Raw genomic sequence first — 22575 nt, forward strand, 5'->3', positions numbered from 1 at the left:
GCTCTTGATATTGCCTGGAAATTAATTGTGAAAGAAACGTTGTTCATCCAACATAGTTAAATTCTGCTCTAAGTACAGACATACCTCGGAGAATAAGTGGGTTTGGTTCCAGACCACCACAATAAAGTGAATATTGCAATTAAGCGAGTCATACAACATATAAATTTTTTGTTTCCCAGTATATATAAAAGTTATGTTCACACTATACTAGCCTATTAAACCACTATACTAGCCTATTAAGGGCAGGAAGGGGAAAACCCATGGCCATAAAAGGGGTGGTCGTGGTGGGGTCGGATGGGGACCTCAGGACCAATATCTGCAAAGCGCAATAAAACATGGTATGCCTATATGTGAAACCCCAGTTGCACAAAGAAGTGCGAACCATTAAAATATGGGTGCATGAAAAAATGGGCTAACTTGCACTGAAAGGGACATACCCCCAAACTGATAACCAGGATGGAGGATGGTGAACATCTATTTGAAGAGGAGATGGGCTATCATCATGATGACAAAAATGAACAAGCTAGATCTATTTAACATGCGAAACTGACGCTGCTGTAGTTGACATTGCCTTGAGCAACAGGAAAGTAACAGGCTGGACTCAACTCTAGGGCACATTGCAGGGGATGTTTACCTGGTGGTGTCATTTGGGATGGCCCAGTGCTTTATTTTGGAGTGCACAGCTCCCATTCCCTTATTCATTACTGTACATCAATGCATTTTTGCCCCAGAGAATAATGTTGCACCTTGAGGGGAGAGTCTTCCAGTGATGGAGATGTATGCTATGGGGTATTATCATTCTTAATTTGTGGTGTAGCATCAAATAAAGTCTTATTCACACAGCTCTTGGTTGAATAAGGATCTGGGAAACAATTTCAGCATCATAAAGAAACTGCAAGGTCACCACCTATTTTAACAATGGAAATGAATACAATTATGAAAGTGGGCAGGGGACATTCCTTGCAAATCCCAGTTAGCTCTGAATTATTGGGATCTGTTGTCATTTCCTAGGTGATTTGTTCCATAAGAAGCTACTGACTTCCACAACAACTAGCAACCGTACCAGGAATCGGAAGTTCCTTGGGGTTTTGTATTGTTCCAATGGGAAGCTGATTGTGCAAATAGCTGTCACCCATGATCTGATCATGCAGATCACCAAGTTCTTCTTTCAACTGGGCCAAGAAACATACTTCTGGGAATGAAGGGGCATGTAGTTTAAGATATACGGATTGGTATTACAAACATTCTTTTCTATAGTAAAAAGGTAATGGTTTCAACTTAATGATTACCGTAAATTACCAGAAGGCTTAGGGAAATTATTATGTTTCTAACTTTGGACCCATTTAGGCAGTCACTTGGTCTTAAAAAAGCATCAGGAATATGGAATTCCGGGCAATCAATGAAAAGACAGTCTGGTTTTTACAACTTTAGGCTTGTTTGCAGGAGAGTTTGCAGAATGACAGGCTGCATCTGTGACAGTGCCCTTAAATGACCAATAGGTCTTAAGCATAATTGAATGTGGACTTGCAAAGAAGAAAGCCCTGTCAAACAACACACACACACACACACACACACACACACACACACACACACACACACACCCCAAATGGTTGCATGGCCAAGGACTCTAATTCAGAATACCATTCCTCCATTCTCTGCTCAGGCTTATTTTTCTAGTCCCACTAATACTTGCCTTCTGTCCACACATCTGTGGTGTCCACTACCCTTTAAAGAACGTAAGGAGAACCTGCTAGATCCAGACAGTGGCCCATGTAGTTCAACATCCTGTTCCCACAGTGGCCAACCAGTTGCCTGTGGGGAATCCACAAGCAGGATTTGAGCACGAGAGACCTCTCCCCTCCGATGTTTTCCAGCAGCTGGTATTCAGAAACATTGCTGTCTCCAGCTGTGGAGGTAGAGTACAGCCACTACGGCCAGTAGCCACCAATAGACCTCTCCTCCATGAATCTGTCCAATCCTTTTTTAAAGCCATCTGGGTAGGTCCTGTGGGAGAGAGCTCCATAGTTTAACTATGCACTGTGTGAAGAAGTACTTTCTTTATCCTGAATCTTCTAATGGGGGGGGGTGCAAGGCCCTGCCCCCATTTTATCCCACAACAACCCCGTGGTGTTGACTAGGCAGAGAGAGAGAGAGAGAGAGAGAGAGAGAGAGAGAGAGAGAGAGAGAGAGAGAGAGAGAGAGAGAGAGAGAGAGAGAAACTGGCCCATAACTGAGTGGGAATTTGAACTTGCGTCTCCTCCTCCTATTCCAATGCTGGCTCTTACTTATGTAAAACAGATTCTGACTGCTTCATCCTCCCAATACAAAGGGAAAATTAAATTAGGGGTCAGCAAACTTTTTCAGCAGGGGACCAGTCCACTGTCCCTCAGACCTTGTGGGGGACCGGACTATATTTTGAAAAAGAAAAGAAAAAAAGAACGAATTCCTATGCCCAGAGATGCATTTTAAATAAAAGGACACATTTTACTCATGTAAAAACACACTGATTCCTGGACTGTTTGCAGGCCGGATTTAGAAGGCGATTGGGCAGGATCCGTCCCCCGGGCCTTAGTTTGCCTACCCATGAATTAAATTGTACTTGTAATTTTGATTCAGAAAAAGGGTTCTGCAGCACATAGCTGTCAAGTTCTCCCTTTTTAAAAGGGAAATCCCCTTAAGCTGAATAGGCTTCCTCATGAAAAAAAGGGAAAACTTGACAGCTATGCTGCAGCTCCCAGAAGTTTGGGAAACACTGACCTAGGCCGGAGGAGATGCCCTCAAGATATTGCTGAACTACATCTCCCATCATGTTGCCTGGGGCTGATGGGAATTTGAACCCAGAAATACCTTTGAAAGCATCATGTTTTCTACCTCTGGCCTAGGCCAAGGTCCTGCTCAAAACCTCACTCCTCCCCTCCAGCACCCAATGACCCTCTCTGAACAATAAGGCGGGCCCCCCAGCTGCGAAGAAGTGAAGTGGAGGAATTGTTGCTGCAGCCTCAAACGTTAGCACCCCAGGCAATGAGACAAACAAGCAGCTTGTTTCATTTGATATCTTAGCTATGATAAAGGATAACTCACCAGCGTGGAGTTTCCTTTACGCACTTATTGAGTGGCGGCCTCCCCGCGATAACCCCCTGGCTTAATTGCCCTTTAAACTGGTTTTATTGCTTTAGTGCATCTTATAAAAATTAGCTTCTAAACACAAGCACCAGCAGACAATAAAAAGGGGAGACCTGCCAGTCGTTGCTTGCTAATCCTGCCAAGACCCTTCTCGCCACGCACAGAGAACGCTTCTCAGCCATGGGCCGCTACACAGGGCGGAGCAGCCGGCTTTTCTTCATGTGCATCGTGACTTTTCTGCTTTTTGTGGGCGAAATGGTGGTGGGCTACATAGGTAACTCCCTCTCTCTCACGTCGGACGCTTTTGCTGTCCTGTCTCACCTGATCTCTATGATCGTCGGCTTGCTCGGCGTAAGAGTCAGCCGCATTCGGTGGCACAAGAACGGCACCTTCGGCTTTCCCCGGGCCGATGTGGTGGGTGCATTTGGCAACTCTGTCTTTGCCACGGCCCTCATGTTCAGCATCCTGATCGAAGCCCTGAAGAGGTTCCTCAACCCGCAGAAGACCGAAAAGGCGCTGTTTGTCCTAATCGCTGGACTTGTAGGGCTGTTCTTCAACTTAATCAATTATGTCGTCTTTTTGGACTGTTGTTACTGCCGTGACTCTGTTGACCAAGACATGGAAACAGGTAAGGAATTTTTAAAAATCACTACCTCGTCCATAACTTCTAGACATAGGTTGACACTTTCTTAAAGGGTGGATTTGGAGCAGGGGTCCCCAAACTACGGCCCCCGGGCCGGATGCGGCCCAATTGGCCTCCCAATCCGGCCCGCGACGACCCCCACCGCCCGCTGCCGCCGCCCGCTCTTACGCCGCACGGCGCGGCGGCGATCTTTAAAATCGGCAAAAAATCGCCAAAAATCCTTTGTGCGCATGCGTATGGGCCTCTCCTGACCCAGAAGAGGTCATTTCCGATGCACTTCCGGGTCGGGGGAGGCCCATACGCATGCGCACAAGCGATTTTCAGCGATTTTTTCCCGACCGTGTGCGTGTGCGCATGCGCACGGGCGCGCACTCCCCCGCCCTCCGGCCCGCTACACGCGCACTCGCCTACCCTCCGGCCCGCCGCGCGGCCGGCACGGCGGGCACCGGCCCGCTGCGCGGTAAGTCTGGGGACCCCTGATTTGGAGTGTGTGTGCTCCTTGAGGCAGATCTTAAACTTTTAAATAGTTCAATATGTGGCATGATCAAAAGCAATCATGTGTTGGCCTCTTTTTAAAATAACAAAAAATCATTACAATGCATCACAGGCCACAAGCTTTTTGCCAGTTACTGAGACCCACCAGTGCTTACCCGTGTTCATTTCTTCTTATCAAAACACAACTCAGTTACATTTGGAAGCAATCCTAACTACTTCTATTGGAAATATAACCATCATCATCACCATCACAATCAATTTTATTTATACCCTGCCCTCCCTGGCCAAGACCGGGCTCAGGGTGGCTAACATCAGGTATAAAAACAATTGATTAAAATACAACTTAAAAAGAGGATTAAAATACAACTTCAAATGCAGCCTCATTTCAGTGGAAGCCCAGAATCAAAACTGTTTGGAGAGAGAAAATGTCAAATCTTCACCATGGCCAACTATCCAGACTGGTCCTACGTGGGCCAGGAAAAAAAGCCAGGGAAGTCCCCGAATAGGGGTTCCATCACAGAAGGAAAAGGAAAGAGGGGGAGGGGAATCAGGCTGATTCCAAGCCAAAGGCCAGGTGGAACAACTCTGTCTTACAGGCCATGCGGAAAGAAATCAGATCCCGCAGGGCCCTGGTCTCATGAGACAGAGCGTTCCACCAGGCCGGAGCCAGTGTTGAAAAGGCCCTGGCCCTGGTTGAGGCTAATCTGACTTCCTTAGGGCTCGGGACCTCTAGAGCAGGCATCCCCAAACTTCGGCCCTCCAGATGTTTTGGACTACAATTCCCATCATCCCTGACCACTGGTCCTCTTAGCTAGGGATCATAGGAGTTGTAGGACAAAACATCTGGAGGGCCGCAGTTTGGGGATGCCTGCTCTAGAGTGTTGCTATTTACGGACCTTAACTTTGAGGCTATGGATATTTTCCATTAGCTTTGATGAAATCATGGCTATTCAGCCGAGTCTATACTCTTCAGAGGTGGATTGACTGGTACGGTAATTTAAAACTAGACAAATTCTATTGCTGTTTGGTTGGTCTGAGCCTTTCCCAGAATATTTAAACAGCATGCTTTCCATTTATATTTTTCTTAGGCTACTCAGTTAGAGAAGGTCCGGTGATAACTCCCTTTCCTGCTTTAGGTGAGTCTTGAAAATGCCTTATTCAGTATGTACAAAAGTAGGTACAACATATACTATTCTATATGTGTGCATTGGCACTAAGAATGTGTGTGAGAGTGACTGTGTGATTGGACTACATTGCTGATTTGTTGCTGCTGTTACTGCCTATTTGCATTATGGGAAAAGGAAGCGTCATCTCACTGTTCCTTGAAATTAAGTAATCTACACTGTTGGCTGAATTCTGTCAAGAGAATAGCAGAAGTCTGGGAAAATGCCAAACAGTAGAAATGAAATTCTGAATCCCCTAAGCGACTTTAAAAATAAATAAATTGGCATCTGCTTAAATCATCAGGAGCTTTATGGCACATGACGTAAGTTCTGGGTCTGGAATTAAGAAGCTGCCCTATAATAGGCAATGTCTCTCCACTGCACTGCCAATGGGGGTCACATTTGTTCTTGCTTGAAAAAAGCTACACACATTTCATTGGATATAACTAGTTTGTACCAATATATTATGTCAAAGGTACTGTATATGATTTCTGATTTTAGTTATTATTATGAGCCACCTCTACTGACGGCTGGGGAAGCTGCAAATGGGTTACGCAATTAAAATAAAATAAAATAAAAGGTTGAAAGTTGTGTGTCGACTCTTTTTTCTCATTAGGATCTTGGGGAGGACACATAATCACTCCACTGTTATTTTCTCGGTCAACCAAGTTTGATACCCTTCCTCCCAAAGGAGCTCGGTGTGACAAACACTTCGGTAATAACAAATACAATTAAAAATTAGATAAAAGCAAATTTAAGAGCAAATTCTGTGTCTGGATAGGCTTGCTGAAACAGAAAAGTTTTCAGCAGGTGTTTAAAGGAGCACAGGGCTGGGGCCTGCTAAACTTACCTTCAAAGTCCCGGACTGCAGAATCTGGGACCGGCAGCCGTGTGACACCGGAAGTTGCGTCAACATAACTTCCGGTGTCGCTTTGCCCTTCTATGGGCACCAAAAATGGCCGACGCCGGCTTCGAAAGTCGCTTGTACGCATGTCAGGAAGTGCGTCGACGCAACTTCCGGTGTCGCTCCGCCCATCTATGGGCACCAAAAATGGCCGCCGCTGACACTGGAAGTCGCGTCTATGCACTTCCGGACATGCGTAGATGTGACTTTTGAAGCCGGCGGCAGCCATTTTTGGTGCCCATAGAAGGGCAAATCGGAAAGAAAAAAAATGGCTGCCGGCAGGAGAAAATAACTGAGAAAAACGGGAGACAAAGTGATACGGGGGACCACCGGGGAAAGGTAAGTAAAAACGGCAGTTTCCCGGGGAAAACGGGGTACTCGGCAGCTATGCTGCTAAATATCTCTCTCTCTCTCTCTCTCTCTCTCTCTCTCTCTCTCTCTCTCTCTCTCTATTGTGTGAGTCACTAACGCCCTAATACTAAAGCAGAGCATTTGAAAAGTCAGTTGTCATGCTCTTCCAGGACATGGGTGACCGTCTTGATGTTCTCCAGATCCTGTTGGCCAACATCTCTTATCCCCACTGACCATTGGTCATGCTGGCTGCAGCTGATGGGAGTTGGGGACCAACAACACCTGGGGTGGCTATCCCTGGACTATGCTAACATTTAGGTGTCAGAGATAACTGTTTGTCTAAACAGTTGGCTACGAACAGCTGTAGCCACTATTCTGGCCAAATAAACTTGTAGAATTGGGAGGTGTGGCAGGCAGTGGTCCAGTAAATTCCCTCCCCTTTTAGCTTGAGTGGTTTCTTGAGCCTACAGTACCTCCCCACATTGCAGGAGCAATGGAAACCGAATGTAGAGGACATATTCCAAGCTATGCAATCCACATCTCATCACACTCTGCCCTTAGTGATAACTGTGCAGCCCGTTGACGTCAATGGACCAGCCAATTATTGCTTTCTAGCAATTAATAATCTGGTTGTTGTATAAATGGCTATTAGCCAGATTTGCACTTTGGCCACAATTATTAAGAATCCTTCGGAGGCTAACCTTGAAAGAACATGCCATCTTACAGAGCCACTCCTTTTGAACAGACTTGGAGCCAAATCACACATTATTTTAGGTGTAAGTTTTTTTTTTTAATGTGTCCCTCAAAATGCCAAGTGGGAATTTGGCAAACAGGTTTTCAAATGCATATCTTATACAGGTATGCTTGGTAGGATTGGCTATAGCTCCTTCTTGAATATGCAAAGTTATTGTTGGCCAAAATCTGACAGGGAGCACAATTACCTTCAAAGTCCTTCAGGGATGGAATCCAGATACCTGCGAGAACACCTGCTCTCGTATCAACCTGCTTATAAAGTGAGGCAGTCTTTTGAGGATAACATCCAGGTGCCCTACCTGAGGTAAGGCAGGTGGGACTAGAAAAGAGATCTCCTTAGTAGTGGCATCGCTTGTCAAATTCCATCAACAAGGAAGTTTGCCTGGTGTTCACAGTATTAACCTTTCAGTGTTGAGTGAAGATGCTTCCCCTCCCTGCACTATTATAGCTTTTATTATTATTATTATTATTTTGGATTTGGATCACATCCACACCATGCATTTAAAACTCTCATTCCACCATGGCTTCTTCCAAATATCCTGGGAACTCTGGTTTTTTACGTGCGCTGACCTCTGAGACCTACAATTTTCAGCACCCCGAACAAACTATAGTTCCCAGGATTCTCCATGACTGTTAAAGTGCTGTAAGTGCACCTTAAATATAGGGTGTGAGTGTGACCCCTTTATTCTTATTCTACCTAATTTTGCAGTTATCCTTTGAAATTCGCACTTCTCTGAATTTTGCAATGCAATTCTCCTACTGAAAATATGCATACCAAAAAGTATGCATTAGGTAAAATGTGTGTGTAAGAAAATAATGTAAAAAGGGCATTCTGTGAGGAGAAACTGCTGGGGGAAAAATATGTATGGTAGGCAAAACTACATGCAAAAATGTCTATATTAGGAGCAGCATGCATGAAAGGCTGCAGCTCAGTGATAGAGTATCTGCTTTGGATGTAGAAGTTTCCCTGGTTCAATCCCCAGCGTCTCCATGTAGGGCTGAAATCTGTCTAAAATCCTGGTGAGCCAGTGCTATTCAGTGTAGATTATGCTGAGCTAGATGGACCAACAGTCTGGATTCATTATACTGTATAGCAGCTTCTTAAGTTCCTATGAAAATGTTCAGTGGTACCTCTACTTACGAATTTAATGCGTTCCGAATGCACATTTGTAAGTTGGAAAAATTTGTAAGTCGAATCCCATAGGAATGCATTGGGAGAAAAAATTCATAAGTCGAAGCAACCCTATCTAAAAATTTGTAAGTAGAAAAAATCCTATCTAAACCACATCCAAGATGGTGGATGGAGCTCCATTCGTAAGTAGAAACATTCGTAAGTAGAGTTATTCGTAAGTAGAGGTACATTTTTGTCAGGACCTTTACTAAATTCACAAACTGATGTGGATATGGTCAATCTGAACATAAGAAAGGAAAAACACGGAGAAACCAAAATAGACCGATATGTCCATAAATCCTAAATAGAATCCCGGGAGGCAGGATAGTTATATTAGACAGACTTGTCCAAGGCGACACAATCTTTTTGTCACAACCAAACTCCAGCCACTGTCTCGTGCTACCTTTATTTTCGTGAGTGGCTTTCTCCACAAGGATTCTGAAACTCAACTGGTTCATTGAGGACGGGGAACTCCCTGAGCAGGGTTTGCAATTTTTGGCATCGGCTTCCCCATAAGCAATCGGGCGCAGGTAGTTGTTTTTGATGCTCACACCTGACCCACAAAGTTCCTAGACATTTACTTGCCACAATACAGGCTAGAAAATGGCCTGACATCATTAAGAGGGCTGAGATCTAGAAAGTTCAGTAGTTACGAACCCACTGAATGGTTAAGCATGAGGACATTTTGTTACAAATAGGCAGCTATATGGTCTGCCACAAACTGGTCTGCAGAACATAAGAAAACAGGAAGAGTCCTGTTGGATCAAAGCAAAGGACTATTTAGTCCAGCAGTCTGTTCTCACAGCAGCTTATGAAAAGCCCACAAGCAGGACCTGAGTGCCATAGCTCTCTCTTGCTTATGATCCTAAGCAACTGGGATGCACAGAGGTAAGATACAGTAGTACCTCGGGTTAAGAACTTAATTCTTTCCGGAGGTCCGTTCTTAACCTGAAACTGTTTTTAACCTGAGGTACCACTTTAGCTAATGGGGCCTCCCACTGCCGCCACACAATTTTTGTTCTCATCCTGAAGCAAAGTTCTTAACCCAAGGTACTATTTGCGGGTTAGCGGCGTCTGTAACCTGAAGCATCTGTAACTCGAGGTACCACTGTATAGCCATCATGGCTAGTAGTCGTGTTGCCCCAGTTTAATCCTTGCACACATAATTAATAGTGTGATTGGAGGTTTAAGCACCCTAGTAGTGATGTATAGAAGTGAGAGCTGGACCATAAAGAAGGCTGATCGCCGAAGAATTGATGCTTTTGAATTATGGTGCTGGAGGAGACTCTTGAGAGTCCCATGGACTGCAAGACGATCAAACCTATCCATTCTGAAGGAAATCAGCCCTGAGTGCTCACTGGAAGGACAGATCGTGAAGCTGAGGCTCCAATACTTTGGCCACCTCATGAGAAGAGAAGAATCCTTGGAAAAGACCCTGATGTTGGGAAAGATTGAGGGCACAAGGAGAAGGGGACGACAGAGGACGAGATGGTTGGACAGTGCTCTCGAAGCTACGAACATGAGTTGGACCAAACTGCGGGAGGCAGTGCAAGACAGGAGTGCCTGGCGTGCTATGGTCCATGGGGTCACGAAGAATCGGACATGACTAAACGACTAAACAACAACAACAAAGAGGATAAATGATTCTAAAACTATGCTACTCACAGAATGAGTCTTTTTTTTTTTTACCTTAATGTTAGTCTCTCAATTTCAGTTAGATCTGCTTGACATTTCAACTGTTAAATAAATGGGAACTACAAATGCTACTCAGATAAAATATTATTCTTTCCTTGGCAGAACTTGCCAAGCCAATTTAGGATATTAAACATATCCACAATCATATTCTTGTCTGCTACAATTTGATAAGGCAGTGTCATTTACAGCATCCACTTACAACTTGGCAGTAAAACACTATTGCCACCATCCAATCAGGCAACAGTGGCATGCATCAATGCGGTCATAGCTGCCAAGTTTTCCCTTTTCTCGCGAGGAAGCCTATTCAGCATAAGGGAATTTCCCTTTAAAAAAGGGAGAACTTGGCAGCTATGAATGTGGCTGGGGAACAGAAAGAAAGAATCCCACCTTCTGATGGTAAGAACTGTTTCACAGTGGAACAGACTCTCTCGGAAGGTGGTGGGCTCTTCTTCAATGGAGGTTTTTAAGCTGAGGTGGTCATTGGCCATGGATGCTTTGGTTGAGATTCCTGCATTGCAGGGGGTTGGACTAGATGACCCTCACGGTCCCTTCCAACTCTACAATTCTATGACACATGCAGGATATAGTGAAGATATATCATGTCTTGTTCACCAACAAGCAGCAGAGCCATTTTTCTTCTCTCAGGAGAAAATGATATTTCTTTTGCGCATGGTGATGGGGAACAGATGCTGTTTCATTGCTTTTTGAGGATGAGAATATCATATAATCGATGAATTTTGTAACAGGCAAATAAGTGCCCAAGGTGTATGACTTGGACAATACAGAAAAGCTGCCTCTTTTTGTTGTTGTTGATTTGTAAGCTTTTAGTGAAAAGAGCTATACCATTGCTTGTGATTTCAATTAGTTCCATAATTTTTTCATGTTGTCTAATCTATGCCCATTGGACCATAATATTCCTTGACGCTGGGTAACGTTCCCTCCCATCCTGCAATGTTTAATATTGGTGATTCACTGAATTTCAAAGTAGGTTATTCAATGGCAACATTAATTTCAATAATTCCAAATTAATTTAAGCTAATAACATTTCAGAACATGTCATCTGCCTAAATTAATTTGGAATTATTGATGAAGATTCATTTGCAGATTTGCACCATACATTTAAAGTACGCGAGTTTTCCAAAATAATCCTGAAAACTGTAGCTTCTCCATCACAGAGCTACAATTCCCAGTGCTCTTAACAAACTACAGTTCCCAGGATCCTTTGGGGGAAGCCAGTTCTTTAAATGTGCATTGATTCTAGTAGCAATGGATTCATGTAATAATAATAATAATAATAATAATAATAATAATAATAATAATAATTTTTATTTATACCCCGCCCTTCCCGGCCAGGACTGGGCTCAGGGAAGGCCCTAACACCAAACATATGATACATTTAAAACACAATCAAACAATTAATTAAAATACAGCTTAAAATTAAAATCAGGATGAAATTAAATGGTAGCCAATGACAAGATAATCTTATTTAAAATACGGACTAGTCTTCAGATTTGATTTCAGCTTGTATAAAAGTCAGTAACTGCTTTTTAAAAGAATCCTTGAGCTGGAAGGAAGCAGAACATCAAGAATCCTGGGTCTTAAATGTTTTCTGGAGATGCTTATGTGGATTTTAATGAGTATATACATGATAAGACAACACAATTATGTTGAAAAACAAGCTTTGGGGCTGGGCGAACCTGCGCTTAAACTTCTTGTCCTCGATTGCTGTTTCCAAGATTATTTTATGGCCATTTTGGCTCTGGGATCAAACGGGGCAGGGGAATCCATGAATAATTTAAGGTATGATGAGCATTTGCAAATAACTGGTAGATTATAGGATCGCCAGCTCTTTATGACAAAGGCGAGTTCACACCAATAGCTGCAAATCATGGTCGTGACAGCATGTGTCCGGCAACGGGAAAAATCGATACATCCTAATGTGTGTGTGGCAGCGTCCCAAATGATCCCCAGGAGCAGCAGGTGAAACATCTTCCCTATTTAAAAGCAAATGAGGCAGTGATGCTGAGAGATGGCTCTTCTACCTTGACTGGGTGCATGGCAAACGCGTGGGCGTTATGGCGAGTTGGCAATCGGCGCTCCCCCCCCCTTTTTTTTATCCTTTAGTGCTGGATAAGAAATTGCGGACGGCGGCAAATCTCGCCGGGCGCTGTGGGTGCAGAAGGGCGTCGGTGCCGCCCCTGCCGCGCCTCTATAAAGCAAAGTGCAGAGTCACGAGCAGCTGCAGGGCGCGCAAAGCACTTGTTGCCAGGCGGCGGAGAGGGCGATCAGCGCCGCGCCTTCGCCTCTCTGCCCGCCGGTCCAAAGGGGCAGCCAGCCCGACGGAGGGGGCGACGGCGAAGCAACAAGCCAGCCCGGAGGCTCGCTCGGGGGCTGGAGCACAGGAAGTCCCTCGAAGGGTTCAAGAGTAGGGGCGCCCACCCGGCAGCGCCCTCCTCTCCAAGCGCGCCGCCTCCCGCTTGGCCATGGGGCGCTACACGGGCCAGACGTGCCGCCTGATCTTCATGCTGGTGCTGACGGCGGGCTTCTTCGTGGCCGAGATCGTGTCGGGCTACGTGGGCAACTCCATCGCGCTGGTGTCCGACTCGTTCAACATGCTCTCCGACCTGATCGCGCTCTGCGTGGGCCTCTCCACGGGGCGCATCTCCCGCCGGCGCCGGCCCCGCAGCCCCGGCGCCTCGTTCGGCTACGGCCGCGCCGAGGTGGTGGGCGCCCTCAGCAACGCCGTCTTCCTGGCCGCGCTCTCCTTCACCATCCTCGTGGAGGCCGTGCAGCGCCTGGCCAGCCCCCAGGCCATCCGCGACGCCGAGCTCATCCTCATCGTGGGCGCGCTCGGCCTCGCCGTCAACATCGTGGGGCTCCTCGTCTTCCAGGATTGGGCCTCCTGCTGGCCCGCCTGCCTGCGACGCGGCCCGCCGGCAGCGGCCACGCCAGAGCCCAGCCTCGACGGAGACCCCGAGGGCGCCCTGCCAGCGGCCCGGGACCTCGACCTGGAGACTTGCAGCGTGGACGGAGCAGGTGCCTCTCGGTTTCCTCCTTCATTGATTCCTCGCCTCCTCTCATCACCATTTTCTTTCTCCTCCTTTGCCCTTTTCTAATGTTTTCTCTCTTTCTTGCTTTGTTCTTATTTCCCACATCTTCTCTTCTTTGGGGGCAGATTTTTTTGCAACAGTTTTCTTTGCATCAGTATACTGTAACTGGTTTCCCACCCACACCCTTTCTTTAACTTGTACATTTCCCCACATTTTTTATTGTTAGAATTCTTCTATTTATATTATGATGAATAAATATATTTATCCGGCCCTATATGCTTTCTTCCCTCTTGTTTTTCACTGCCACCTCATCACCCCCCCCCCAATTATTTTATTGTTGTTTTATTTTTAATATTACATACAGTATTACATTTATACCTCACCTTTTCTCTGGGGAGTGGTACGTACTTCTCCTCATCTCCATTTTGTCCTCACAGCAACCCTGTGAGGTAGGTTACCGTTAGGCTAAGAGATAGGGAACCAAGATTCTCCAGTGAGCTTTTTGGCTGAGTGGGCGTTTCAAAGCCTAGTCCACCATTCCAACCACCACACTGGCTCTTTCTTTTAAAATCCTCCCTAAAGTTCTCTAATCCTCAGCTTTCCCTATTCTTACTTTTCTCTTTCCAACCTCTCTTTCCTCCACCTCCATCTAGTCTCCGTTATACGCAAGGCGATATGAACACAGGCCAAGTACAAAATATGTGTAGATTTTACTGTAGAATGCCAGTTAAAAGTGGGTATAGTTAAATGACTTCGAATGTTATACTGACTTTTAGGTAGATTAGATGAGGCAGATTTTCCATGCCATCACCATCTTTCTGGTTTGTTAATTTTCTCTCCCTCCACACTTTTCTCTCTCTCTCTCTCTCTCTTTTTTTTACACCTTTCCCCCCCCCTTCTTTTCTATTCCTTCCTGTTCCCTTCTCACATGTTTATTTGCCCTCCTTTCATTTTTGGCGTCCTTCCCTGGCAATATTTTCCTCTCTGTGTTAGTTCCCCCCCTTCAAATACTTTTTTGGGGGGTGGGGTGGGGTGTTTTGTTTTTGCACTTTGTCCTTTTGCTCATAAAATAATTTTTTTCTCCTTTTACTGTCAAAAAAATTGTGTGGGAGTTTGCAGAGCTTTTAAACACAAATAAATAACCGCGATTTATATGTACTGGAGTTTGCTTACTTTCCGTGTTTCCATGAAATTATGCATCGGCTTCCAGTTATGATGGCACGTGTGTTGTCTGCATGCAGGCGTGGGAGGGTCATTGCTAAAACATCTGGTACCATTTAAGATTTAAGTTGGTTTTGAAAAGATTGGTGTTTTTTCTGTTTGTAGAACTTATACACAACACAGCGTTTCTTCTTTGAATGCAGGTGACACCATAAATACCCAGAACAAGCCCGAAGATGAGGTGATACAGAAAAAAGAGAAAAAATCCGAAGCTTTGAATATCAGAGGTAATACAGGATAGACAACTTACCCAGTTTTGGGGGACCCTCTTTATTGGTGGCCTGTTCCAGTTTATTCCCACTGTTTCTAAATACATTTATAGTACAAGATATCAATAAATCATATTTAATCCAACAAGTTATTAAATTACTGACCAAATAAAAAGAATACAGATAGACTATAGCTGCTCAGATGTAGTCAAGATGACTCCTGGAAGGTCAAGTTTAGAATGTTTTACACATGCTGTTGTTCCATGATGATGTCCATATATCTGACACATTAACAATATCAAATGATCCAGCTTTTGGCTTGTGGTCTACTTACATAAGTGTGTGAAGGTCATGTGCCCATGCGCTTTACTGCATGTCTTCTTCTTTGGCGATCACCCATAGCCAAGTAAAATTGTCTTTGCCATGAATATGGTCTTAACAGTGTGTCCATAAGTGACTGTGGAGGCCAATTATGGGTCAGTGGGAAGCTACAATAGATGGTGGTTTCTCACTTATGTGTACATGTGGCAAAATGGACTCATTGCAGTCTTCACACTTTTTCACTTGCATCGCTGAGCACCCACCTAAGTAAAATTTTAATTATAATGTCCTCTATAGTTTGCTCTTCCATTCTTAAAGTTGATATTTTGAATCTAATATCAGTGCTCACATGAATGTAGTCATTCTGTGACGACATTAGGAATTATGGGTCTAGGTCACGTGAAAGCGGAACATTGATTTTAATATTGCCCTATTTATAAAAAGTTAGGTTCAAAAGCAAGTTTTGATCGAGCTGTGGTTGACATCTACTGCTTTTGAACCACCCAAAGTCTGATCATCAAAGCAAATGTTTCTCCTGTCCTTTATTTCAGGTGTTCTTTTGCATGTAATGGGGGATGCTCTAGGCTCAGTTATCGTTGTAGTGGCTGCTTCCATATTCTATGCACTTCCTCTGGACGAGAACACCCCATGCAACTGGCAGTGCTACATTGATCCAAGCCTGACCATAATTATGGTGATCATCATACTCTCGTCAGCCTTCCCGCTTATCAAGGAGACGGCAACAATCTTACTGCAGATGGTTCCCAAGAGTGTTAATATGCAGTTGCTGAGTAAGTTGCATTTTACTGCCAAAGCACTTAGAAAGCTAGTGTTATTCCTGGAATTACATTTCTGGATTATGCACCCCACCGCCAGCTCTACATTCTCAGGAGCTTTGAGAAACTGACTCACATGGTGGTGTCTTAGCAACATGACTCAAATCTTGGTGGATTAGTGAAAGCATGCATTTCGAGAACACAGTACTCATGCAAAATAACAAGCGTTGAGCTGCTGTTCCCTGAAATCACTGCATACATCTATAGATGTAAGAAAGTAGAAGGATAATGGCTAAGTGCCCAGAGGGCATTGTTAGTTGGGCAGTATAAAAATAGATCATTTGCCTTATGCACACACTCAGACCATGTGAAGGTTTGGGGGGATTTTTTTTTTTGCTTTTGAATTTAAACTTGTGCAGAAACTTTCCCAGTCTCCAAGACATATTTTTTTTCTGAGTTATGAAGTTAGGGCAGGCATCCCCAAACTGCGGCCCTCCAGATTTTTTGGCCTACAACTCCCACGATCCCTAGCTAACAGGACCAGTGGTCAGGGAAGATGGGAATTGTAGTCCAAAACATCTGGAAGGGCCAAAGTTTGGGGATGCCTGAGTTAGGGTTTGTGATTTTTTTGTGTGAAATTTGTAGGCGTTGAGGGGCAATATAGTTCTGTTGTCCCATGGGGATACCTTTCTAGCCTGGGGGCGGGGGGGGGGTTGAACCTGATGTTGCCATTTGTATATTTTAAACTTCATGCAAGGCATAAATATTCAGTGCTGGGTTCCCATAAATTACGCTGGTACCTAATCCATACAGATACTTGCCATTTAGCAGGGTCTGTTTTTAGTAATTCGCCTTTGATTCAATTAGCCAATGTTTCCAGAACTTGTGCTCCACTTCACTGTTTTCCTATCGTGTGTGGTGCTGTGCTGAGGCCCCTTGCAGCCCAGGAAGACTCTAGGAATAGTTTGGCATGGCCCAGTTGTTCTGCTTCTTCCAGGAATGTTTTGGATCTGGCCATGACCCTCCCGTAAAATGTATTTGTCCTAGAAGGTTATCTCTGCTTTTGCTGGACAGTGTTTCTGATCAAACCACTGCTGCCAGTAGACCCTTCATGAAATCTCATTGAGTTTATTTTCTGCTTGTTTTTATTGTGTGTCGTCCCCCCCCCAAAAAAAACAGCAAACAAGCTGCTCGAAGTGCCAGGCATTACAAGCATTCACGAGGTGCACGTCTGGGAGATGGTCAGTGGGAAGAACATTGCCACCCTCCACGTCAAATGCCACACCACTTCCGATTACCAAGACGCTTCGCAAAAGATGAGGGAGGTGTTCCACGAAGCGGGGGTCCACTCGGTCACTATCCAGCCAGAGTACACCGACCAAAAGACCCCCGAAGTCTTGTGCAGCACTCCGTGCATCTCCAGAGCTTGCGACCCGCAGCTGTGCTGCAGTCAGCAGGAAGCGGCCCTGGCTGAGGTCAACGGCTACAACGAGAAGAAGAGCAGCCTGTCTCCTTCTCTGCACAAAGTCTTCCACAGAAAAGATGTGGTGGAGATTCCCATCGAACCCACGTGGGCCGAGGAGCCCGGCAAAAAGCACAGCTTCTCAAAGGACAGTTACAAAGAAGCAGGCGATGGCAAGCCCTACATAAGTAGCACACGATTCTAGGCAGCTTGGGCTCGCGCTTGGCAACTGCTGTTCATCTAGGGCAAAGTTATCATTGGTAATGCCCTCTTGGCTAAAATGCTGCTGGCAAGCACTTGCCACAGGGAGTGGCATTTGACAGCTGGGTGCCCAATGCATAGCGTAACAGGGCATCTAGAGCAGGTGTTCTTGGCTTGTATCTAAAGGTCTAGCTGTGCAGGTAGAAGCCCCTTCTATCCACGCAGCCACTGGTACCTTCTGAAAAGAGGGAGCCTCCCACCCCCCTCGCAGGAAGGCAGAAGTGCCTTTTAGCCATCCCTTGTCTTCAAGGAGTGTTTCTGGCATTTGCCAAATACCTCCAGTGCCATTTTGACACTTAATTCCTCTTCCTCCAGGGGTAAATATCTTACGGCTGAGCACACCGATCTTTTACCTCTGTCTTTACTGAAATGTGGTGCTCGTTGCAGGTCTCTTAGATCCCTTTGATTGGGCTGCCCCAGACACCATTATGAAGGAATGAAAGTAGGCGGTAGTTTCATTAGTCATGTTTTCAAATGCCTCTTGTTTACTTGAAATTAGAAGTGGGATTTCTGGAAAAGCGGGGTGGGCACCAAGCGGGGGAAAGGCTGGCCTAAGGGGTTGTTGTTACCTGAACGCTGGCAACGAACTATGGTTATAATTCAACAAAGTATTGCTGCTCTTTATGATCAGTTGAAAGCACCATTGAAACAAATGATGATCTCTCCTGCCTGTATATTTTCCTGCCATTTCACTGAATGAACGTATGGATTTTTGTAGCATGAGTTGAGACTGTTGTGTTTTAGTATGTGTCCATCTGTAATATTGATTTGATTTTTTTTGTATATAGGTTATATATTTATATTCCCTTAAGATGGATAGGAGTCTTTTCTCCCCCCAACCCCCCCAATCATATCTTAAATAACTTCTTAACTGTACTCTGCATATTTCTAAAATAACAAACATATTTCGTTTGAGGGGTGATGGTCAGTGTCGTTCCTGTTTCCAAAATGTCCACCGCCAATAAACATGTGATATATCTTACTTGCAAATATAGATCATGTTCCTACTCATTTCCCCCCTTTAAGAAATGTGCACCTCTTGCAAGTGCGTGTGTGTGTCTTTTACCTAAATATATAGTGAGGGGTTTCACCAGCTTCAAATATCCATGTCAGTGAGTTAACACCAGAGAATATAGAAATCTTCAGGATACATGTTTGCCAAAGAATGTCTGTGGCAGCTTTATACAATCCATCTAATGCAACTCCCAGGAGAAGCAAGGGTTTTGACTATTATACTGCTCTCAATTCTGTGAGTCAGAAAGAGTCGTCAAGATTCCCCCTTTGCCAAAAAAATCCAATTTGTTGTTCCTTCCTATAGTTTCTATAAACATGCAATTGCATGTGCTGCTTTGCTTCTAGAGCAGCTCCTAGAGTTGACCTCTTGTTGTTTTCACCCATGGGTTTTTCTTCTGCAAAACCATTATCCAGGTCTTATTTTTCAAAACACGATATACTGGTCAGCCCTGGGGCTGTCCTACTCCTGGAAGGGCCATAGCTCAATGGAGGACCCACGCTCAGTTCCTGGCATCTCCACGTAGGACTGGGAAAGGTTCTTGTCTCTAACCAGTCAATACTGAGCTGGATAGACCAATGGTCTATTCGGAATAAGGCAGCTTCCTGTGTTCCACTTCCTACTCATCGTCTCAAAATTTTCTTTAGCTTTCAAAGAAGTGGGTGGAATGTCCACCCTCATTTATAGAATCTTTTGATCCATGACCTCTTTTTTTTTTTTGCTTTAAGCACATTCCTGCCTATGTAAGGATTTCATCCTGACATAACAAGAAGCCACACCACGATGAAGAAAGCCACAGGGTTGTTGCTATACCGTTACAAATGTGTACTATAAATTATAATAGAACATTGTCCTCCCCCGGGGAGATTCTAAGTGGACCGGCCAGCTTCGTGGTATGAAAAAAAATTGCAATCAAGCCCTCTAAACCCTAAATTTTGTCACATCCTGAAATTTTCACACACATATCAGGTAGCACATTTCAGTAAGATTTTGTTCTTTGCGGGCTTTGGTATGGCCGTGATATCTTACGATTATGATGAGGTGACTGAGTCCTTGATTCTTAATGTTGAGATGCATGGATTGAAAGATGCATGAATCTTAACCAAAGTATTCTAAATATTTCCATAGTTTCTACCAAATATGGCCTCAATCCAAGCACTTGGTTTGGGGATGGTTGCTGACTTTTAAAAAATCATATTCAAAGGTGAATGAACTGCCAAGAAAGTGGTTGTGAATGTGCTCTCTTCACTGTATGAAGGTTTATGTTATAACTTCTTGTGAAGTTACCTCCTGCCTGTATAATATGTGGACTTTCTGGAATATAATTCTGTTTGGAACAGTAATGTTTTACTGTACCTGAAACATCTAATTCTGCATCTAATTAAATGTATATATGCTTTTGTGAACAAACCACTGGTGCAAACTTTCATGCCTTGTGAATTTTATATGTTGAAGAAAAAGTTGGATGTTGTAAATAAAAAGTGTTCTTTTTTTAATTAAACACCTTGTGTCGTGCTTGCTATCTACGAAAAATAAAATCTTACAAGGGCATATTCTCACTAGATATTTTGTGCCTGGGTACATATATGGAAGTCTGTACAAATACAATGTCAGTGAAAATTCTGTGTCAAAGGGATTCTGACCTTATCTAGTATTTTAAGGGAATATGCCCCAATTTTTGCATGTATCAACATTATAAGAGGCATGCATATTTTGGACTATGGAAGGTAGGAAAGGTGACTATTGGGATTGCCATTGAAAATAGTTCAGTGGGTAGAGCATACAGGTGTTAACATTCAGTCTCTAATGTTCCTAGGTAAAAGGACCAGATAGCAGGTGATGGGCCAGACATCTGTCTGAGCCCCCTGGAGAGCTGCTGCCAGGCTAGATGTTTAAAAATCATCTCAGTTGATGGAAATTGGCTTCCTGTGTTGGGCAAATGGTGTCTCAGTGCTGTCCTAAGTTTGGAAGGGTGAGATACCAATTGGGCTCCCACCACTGGTGTTTGAAGCTGAGTACTGTACAGTCACAGTCCATACACACCCTGTGATCTGAGAAATGCTGCTGTTTGGTCTATTTCCCCTCAAGCACGTTTCTATCCAATTTGAAAATGTAATCAATAACCGCTTGCCATGGCATTAGGAATGTGGTGTGTGGAGGATATGGGGAGGGGGTTTAGCTGGGTGGGAATGGGTTTGGAAGATTACTAGTTCTAATTGGTTTTATAGAATCAAAGAACCACAAAGTTTGAATTGACTTTGGGAGATAACATGCAACAGACAACTGTTTCTTTTATGGAGATCCTGGACCTCCAGCACACATGACTCCCTACTCCCAAACCACAAGCCATTGAATACCAGATCCACCCCCAAGTTTCTTACTCTTTCAGATGGAGGGTGTAACACTGCTGGTTCCTGCTCTGATCTCATAGCCCAATGCCTCATCCGTTATCTTGCATTTCCAGTCTGCGTTGTGCAGGCTTGTCCAACCCCTTTTTTATTTTCCTAGTTGGGGCCAGCCTCGTTATCATCCAGCTAAGACTGAAGCTTTAGTGTGGGCTCTTGTGTAAATACCACAAAAGCACAATAGTCAGAATCAGGTGGCATGCACACACCAGTCAACCCCAGTTTTGAGTGAGAAGATATGAAGAATAGGTGCCTTCAGCTGATAAGGCCCTGGGAGCACCAGGTTTTGTCAGGGACTGGGCAGAGGAGGAATGGTGGAGACCGCCTCCCCATCCTGACCCTTCCAGGGACGAGGAAGAGGAAGACAGTATAGATTTGAGAAAGGTAGCAGCTCAGAGGCAGATGAGGGGAAAAGTTGGGAAATCATGGGAGAGCCAGAGCAGCTGGCTGACACATTGTCATTAGAAAGCATTCCAGACCCCCCATCTTCCAGAACCCGGTGGGCCTTAAAAGTAGGAAAGCAAAGAGCTCAAAGACAGAGGGCACTTAGCACTTGTAGAGGAGGTGAGGATGATGATGAATGAGGAAGTGGGAGAGACGGGGGTGGGGGTGGAGATTCACTCGGGACAACACCATTATCCAAGAGGCTGGGTTCTATAGCCAGTGGCGGAGCTTCATGCTCCCAGGACAGGGCAGGGCTGGCACCTGTTCTGGGGGCGGGGCACACCTCCCAGAGGGGCGGGGCATGTGTTCCAGGGGTGGGGTGCGCCATCCGGAGGGGCGGGTCATGCATTCCAGGGCCGTGGCACGCCTCCTGGGGGCACAGTGTGCCTACCGGAGGGCCGTGGCGCGCATTCCAGGGGTGAGGCGCACATATTGGGGGCAGGACGGGCACCTGTGATGGCGCCCACCACTCGGGGCAGCCCACTGCCACTGCCCCTATCTTCCTACGCCCCTGTCTATAGCCTCTCTCTGTAAGGTTTGAAATAAAAAAGGGCTGTAAGAAACTTTTCCTTGTCTTTATACTTTCCTGGGCAAGCAGCCGGGAGCTGTTGACAGCATCCTGACCGTTAACAGGATTCTGATTGTGATGAACTTTCTATGCATGGCCTGTTGGGGCAGGAGCAGGTGGGTCCAGCGGGCTCATGGGGTGGGGCAGAGCTAGCATGAAAAGCCCCACAATCTCTACTTGGATTACTGTAACCTGTTCAAGTATAATGCCTAAACAGGGCTTCTTGGGCCTTGATTTGCACTTGGAACCACCATTCTTGGACCCCTTTCTTCCAGTTATTGTGGCAAGCAGAAGCCTAAATGATCCCCAGGTGAAGTTTCTTGTTTTTCCTTAACTAGTTTTGCAACTCATTTGCACACAATGCAACTGTCACCATCTTTGCCAGGGCCGACTCAACACTTTTTGTGGCCTGAGGCAAAGAACCAGATGGCACTCCCTCAGTCTACATACAGTTGGGACTCTTATCTCAACCATGGCAAGGGGACAGCATCCTTCACCGCACCTTTAGGCAACAGGAACTTGACTGAGGAGGTGCAGAACAGGCTAGC

At 45.0% G+C, this 22575-nt stretch overlaps 1 protein-coding gene across 2 annotated transcripts; it reads left to right on the forward strand.

Annotated features, from left to right (window-relative positions):
• The first annotated feature begins 3236 nt into the window (after positions 1-3236).
• Positions 3237-20489, forward strand: SLC30A10 (solute carrier family 30 member 10). Of its 2 annotated transcripts, XM_035111360.2 has the most exons (5): positions 3237-3751; positions 5350-5397; positions 14713-14796; positions 15651-15890; positions 17055-20488. In XM_035111360.2, exons 1-5 carry the CDS (start codon positions 3304-3306, stop codon positions 17540-17542), a joined length of 1308 nt encoding a protein of 435 aa, XP_034967251.2. In that variant the 5' UTR covers positions 3237-3303; the 3' UTR covers positions 17543-20488. The 2 variants fall into 2 exon arrangements, with proteins under 2 accessions (XP_034967251.2, XP_034967250.2); XM_035111359.2 differs by lacking the exons at positions 3237-3751; positions 5350-5397 and adding an exon at positions 12652-13334 and having other exon boundaries at positions 17055-20489.
• Positions 20490-22575: the final 2086 nt, after the last annotated feature.

This window comes from Zootoca vivipara, chromosome 3 (genome assembly GCF_963506605.1).
Source record: "Zootoca vivipara chromosome 3, rZooViv1.1, whole genome shotgun sequence".
Classification (NCBI taxonomy): Eukaryota; Metazoa; Chordata; class Lepidosauria; order Squamata; family Lacertidae; genus Zootoca; species Zootoca vivipara.